Source organism: Calypte anna, chromosome 1, assembly GCF_003957555.1.
Source record: "Calypte anna isolate BGI_N300 chromosome 1, bCalAnn1_v1.p, whole genome shotgun sequence".
NCBI lineage: Eukaryota > Metazoa > Chordata > Aves > Apodiformes > Trochilidae > Calypte > Calypte anna.
Window position 1 is genome coordinate 74,322,798 of NC_044244.1, and position 6,000 is coordinate 74,328,797.

The following is a 6,000-nucleotide window of genomic DNA, read 5'->3' on the forward strand; positions in this document are numbered from 1 at the left end:
GACAGCCAACATTTTTTAATAAAATGAGATTAATTTTTTTCTGATTAAATCCTTGACAAAATTAATCTATTCAGCTTTACCACCATAGCCATGAACCAGCATAATGAAGCCAATAGCAACATCCAGATTCTGGAGCATCCCTAAGGAATCTTGGGTGGTATTAACATAAGGGATCTAAAGAGAACATAGCTTTTACTCCCCTTAAATTTCTTTTAATCTGTTCTGCATAAGAGACAAAGGACTTACTTGACCTTCAGCAGGACAAGAAACACAGTGAGAGTAAAATTTCTGAGGAATCAAGCTCATGGGGACTGTCGGGTCTGTGTAATTACCTAGCACATAAAACATGTTTTGCATAACCCCCCCAAAATTAAATCACACTTCTTAAAGCCTACAGCTATACCTGTTCTTGTGATTACTTGTTAAGTCTTAACAAAGCCACTCAAGTGTCTTTCAGGCCCCATATAAATAAGTTCCATGTTTATTTTAGAAACAGTCCTCAGGTCAAGGGAGGTCCTTAACTCATCTGAAAGTGCTATTTGGGATAGTGATGCATGAAATTGGCACGAGTTTTCAGCAACTCACCAATGAAGAGCCACAGTAGTGTCCAGGTTACAACTCCTAAAATGAATAGAATGAGGGTAAAGAGAATTATTTTGTTCTGAAAATTCCACAGCAACTTATCTTTTCTCTTCAATTTCAATTTGCCATGTTTTTTCCTTGCCAGAATCCTCTTTGCCAACTTATCTTCTGCAGTTACCATTTGGACTGAGATGTTGGCTACCTAAAACAAGGTGAGAGACAACAAAACATGTGGAACATTTCTAAAAACAACTGACTGATCAACACCTAGAAGAGGTTCCTACACATTTATCTCTTATTGCATATGCACAACTATAATTAACCTTGTGGCAGTTTAAAACTCTAGTCTGTAGGTAAGGTCCTTTTCAGCTAGACACTTGCAGATGTGACACAGAGACAGTCCTGGTTGCATAAGGATGTAAAACCAGAACACACCCTGGGGTGATATTTCAATATGCAATAACATTAATCCCCAGCATTAACCATAAGAATGAATGCAAACATCCTTGTCATACCTTACTAGCATAAAGTAAATTTGCCCTCCTTAGACAATGTGTAGGCAATGTTTAATTACCTTCCACTGTCTAGCTGAGACGCATACAAAGACAAGTACTACAGATCAGCAGCTTCTCAACAGAAGCGTGGTAACATAACCTAACAAGGTTTCTCATGATGCAAATCTTGGCAATCTTTATGCAAGTTTGGTGCAGAAACAGACACACAGTCAGCCATTTAATTCACCTTTTGAGTGAAGTGGGAGGGAGAGGTTAACATGATATTTGTCATTTGCCTGATAAGAAATTGGGAGACAGATATATGCATACATCCTGTTATATGGTCAAAATGATGCTACTGTTTCTCTTTTCCCCTAAAAAAAAAAAAAAAAAAAAAAAAAAAAAAAAAAAAAAAAAAAAAAAGGCTACTTCCTCCTCAGGTCAGAATCATCCCAATGCAAGAATCATATAAAAGGATCACAGAATAATTTGGGTCAGAAAGGACTTCTAAAGGTCATCTACTCCAAGCTCCCTATAGTAAGCAGAGACACCCTCAACTAGATGTCAAAAAGCTCCGTGACAGTATGTTTTATGCTACAGGCCCATATTTCCTCAAGCTAGATTCAAAATATCTCCTGACCATCTTACCTACATATGAAAGACTGTTATGTGACCATTTATGTATTTAGTGAAGCCATTTCAACTTCCTATCTATCTACAGTATTGTCTGCTCTGGATAGTCTGTTTGTGCCAGATACTCCCCCAGGCACTTCCCTCTGCAGGAGATAATAATCACATTTATGCATACAAATGATGTTTATCAGTTGCTACAGGCACCAAAAAAATCTGCCTGGGGAAATCTTCAGGATTTCATACAATTCCCTCTTGGAGATCTGCTGTGACAGTCAAATGTGTTGTTGAGAGATCAGCCAGATCTGTTCAAACACTTTGTCACAAGTCACATAATTTTCTCATCTCTGCAGAGTTATCTGGTGAATTCCTGGACCACCCAGGACATTGAAGACCAAATGGGTGTGAATCCAGGTATAACTGTGATACCCAGAATTACAACTACAAAAAAAAAAAAATAAAAAAAAAAATCTTTTAATTACCTCTTTATATCACAACTATAAGTTATATATTGTCACACACAACAAGGCACATTCAGGAAAAATATTCCAAAGACATATTGGTTCTAGTGAGAGGCAAGGTCTCAAGAGGCTGCCTTGAGAAGTTCTCCAGGGGTTCTCCCCAGATTTTTGTTGACAAACATCAGTCAGCAATTAGCAGGAAGATTTTTAGTGTAAAGTCTTCTCTGAAGCACAGAACAGACTTTGAGGCAAAAAGACCTGGCACAGGACCTCATAGGTACAAAAGTAAACTTAACATCACCACCTTAAATATAAAGAAGGAGCTCTTTTTCTCTATTTGCCATTTTTACATTGTTTTGTTTTAGTCTTCATCTTTGGAAGAGTTTAATTCATTTTAAGGGCATTTTCAAAGTGAGTTTCCCCCTCCTCACAGCAATTAGGGGTAGGCAGAAAGGAGAAGACTATTTAGCATAATTTAGCATACTTAGCATAATTCTGAGAGACTTTGAAGCCTCTCAGAAGGTACACTGCAAGGACCAGTGGACTCAAGACTAATTTTTCATACCTACTGTGTTTCACTTAAGGATTGAGAAGACTATGGAAGTTAGGAAGCACTGAGATAAGAACTTCACTCAGTTATCTGTTGGAGATGCTGAATTTAATACAGTTTAATACAAAAGCTAGGTGCTGATAGAGCTTGCCACCCAGGAAATTACAAGTATAACTAGTAGCCATTTGCTAAACTGATGCTGTGAAATAATATACTGTAAGTGGTTTTTTTCCTTCTGGCCAATAGCAGTAGAGCTTTGTCTGAAGTAGTGTGTCTAGTTTTTGGCCCATTAATATAACAGAGATGTTGGTAAACTGAAGTGATTCCAGGGGAGGTCCACCAAGAGCTGAGGGGCTAGAGCCCTGGTGAGGCCACACCTCGAGTACTGTGTCCAGTTCTAGGCCCCTCTGTTCAGGAAGGAGATTGAGGTCCTGGAGTGGGTCCAAAGGAGGGCAACCAGGCTGGTGAAAGGACTCGAGCACAGACCCTATGAGGAGAGGCTGAGGGAGCTGGGGGTGTTCAGCCTGGAGAAGAGGAGGCTCAGGGGAGACCTCATCGCTCTCTACAACTCCCTGAAAGGAGGGTGCAGCTAGAGGGGTGTGAGTCTCTTTTCCCAGGCAACTCTCAGCAAGACAAGAGGGCATGGTCTTAAGTTGTGCCAGGGGAAGTTTAGGTTAGATATGAGAAAGAATTTCTTTACGGAGAGGGTGATCAGGCATTGGAATGGGCTGCCCAGGGAAGTAGTGGATTCTCCGTCCCTGGAGATATTTAAAAAGAGACTGGATGTGGCACTCAGTGCCATGGTCTGGCAACAGCAACAGTGGTTCAAGGTTTGGACTCAATGATCTCTGAGGTCCCTTCCAACCCAGCCAGTTCTATGATTCTATGTACAGCAAAAAGTTGAGAGCCCTGGGGTTGTTCATCTGGAGATAAGAAGGCAAAGACAGTGTGAGCAGATATATAGATTTTCTCCTGTCAAAAGTGGGTTATGGAGAAGACAGAGCTACACTTTTGTCACCGTGAAGAGACAGCCACAGCAGACACACATGGCAGGAGGGGAAATTCCAGCTAGACTGGATGTGGGGACACACACATTTTTCACCATGATCCTTTCACCATGATAGGATATCTTTACCAGGCTCCATGGATGCTCAGTTCTGACATCTGAAACTTGGGGCACTTAGATCAAGATTCCCCCAAGAATATTTTACATTTAAATTTTCATTCCTTTGAATGAAATTCCTTTTTGTAGCTGTAAGGCCTAACCAGACATTTTCATTCATTAAAATCATACCTTGCCAAGGATCATTAAAGGCAGCTCAAGACTGACATCACTGGACTATAAGTATGCACTTCAAACAAGTAATGTTTTTCAGTGCATCTACTACAATTCCAACCTTATTTTTTAAAAAAATGTGCTTCACATATCAAGGCTTGCACAGAAAATTTCACTGTTACTCAGGATTCATAGAAATATCAAATGCTATAAATGCATTTTAATTCTTTCCTGAGGTTATATTTGTTTACCATAAATATCTTATAGTAAGAAAAACAAAGGAAAAGTTTAACTGTTCCCTTCCCTTAGTAAGGATCACAATTCTCAATTCAGATTTCCTCTAAATTGCAACTTAGTACTTGTATTATAAAATTGGTTTCCAGCTTAAGTTGCTATTTGATGATCACCATAAATTAAATTATTTAATTACTTTTTTTTCATGAGTTAATGCTCTTGAAATTATCACCTTCTATATCTATTCAGGGAAAAGCAAAACACTTTGCCTACTTTAATTTTGCCTTTCTTGCCTAGAAATTGATTATCTGGCAAAGCATTCTGTCATGACACCAATATAAACTTTTCACATCGTCACACTGACCTGCCCATTATTTCAGTTGTCTCTTACAGAGAAAAACATGTTACTAACAACCTGAAGATAGACAGACACTTTTCAGATTGAGCTATAAACCAGAAAATCATACCAAATCTGTGATATTAAGTTCAGTGCTTTAGTAGTGTATCACAAGAGATCTAACAGTGTCAAGAAGTGTATGAAATCAAGAATGCTCAAGTCACCTACTTACACTTCCTTCATCTTCAGGTTTAGCTGCAGAGGGATCATTTGTTTCATCCATTCCAGTAGAGCTCATTTTTATTATTAAGATGAAAAAGAGCTTTGTACCTTTTTCTCAGGCACCACTGCTACTTCTGAAGCTGAAAACAGTCACCAGCAGTGTCCATGGCCAATAGAGGCATCAATTTACTTTGATGAGTTTCCAGTTGTAACCTCATCTGCCCTATGGCTCCCCTGTGAATATTAGAAGGACACTATCACATAACTCTGGACAACAAATTCAGACTGAATAAAATAGTCTTTCAATAGCCTTTTTAAGATGAAACAGACTTCAGCTGGTTAAAAAGTAAATTTTATATATCACTAAAATTTCACAAAATTAGTTGTCATGAACAAGCAAAGTAGCAAGTAAGATATGAGAGCAAAATCATGCAACTAAAAGAAGGAAAATTAAGCAAGAGTGCTGCAAATAGCAGATAACAACTGCAAACAAAGAAGAGCATTTCGACTCTTTTCTAGAATTTTATGTACCTTTTGGAAACTCAAATCTGGTTCTTTTATTGTAACAGAGAAATAAACTGCTCCAGGCAACATGTTCCATATATTGTTAACATAGATCAGGCTTCAAACTGAGAATCCTTTTTGTAATCAGATGCAGGAAATCACTCGTATCATAACAGTTCCACCCTATTTTCTTTGGTAATTAAATATTTATGAAGGATGTAAAACAGTACTCTCCTGAATGGATGCTAACTATAGAGCAGCCTTTACTTTTCACTCATTAACAATCTCAATGTTTTCCTTGAGTCAGTTTCAGAAATGGCACTGGAAAAATGCCAACTTTTTGTTAAAAAAAAACAACACCCAAACATTTCTTTAATTATCATTGAAGATATAGACCCAAGGTGAACAATTACAAAACAATGAGCAACACAGTAACTTAGAAATATAGAATAGAAAGGATGTAGCCAGACTTTGTAACAGGTAAACTCCAGGCATGATCTATGCAGTGTGTGTGTAACCAGCAATAGATTGTTTCAACTACAAGACAAAAAAATAATCTTACATTTATATACTTGAAAACAAAATATTTCTTGTCACTGTGGTAGTCTTTGTCTTCTACCTTGAAGCCAAACATTTACATCTTCAGTCATTGCTATTTGTTCTAGAACATTTTAAATTTACGAAGTGATACCTTAAGCTTTGGGCCTCAT

At 38.0% G+C, this 6,000-nt stretch overlaps 1 protein-coding gene across 1 annotated transcript in view; it reads right to left on the reverse strand.

Annotated features, from left to right (window-relative positions):
• The window catches only part of TMPRSS7 (transmembrane serine protease 7), a 31,868-nt gene extending 26,864 nt beyond the window's left edge, over positions 1 to 5,004 (reverse strand). The window contains 3 exon segments of the mRNA XM_008496816.2: positions 586 to 784; positions 4,797 to 4,865; positions 4,867 to 5,004. Of these exon segments, the coding sequence (XP_008495038.2) occupies positions 586 to 784; positions 4,797 to 4,865; positions 4,867 to 5,004 (406 nt within the window).
• Positions 5,005 to 6,000: the final 996 nt, after the last annotated feature.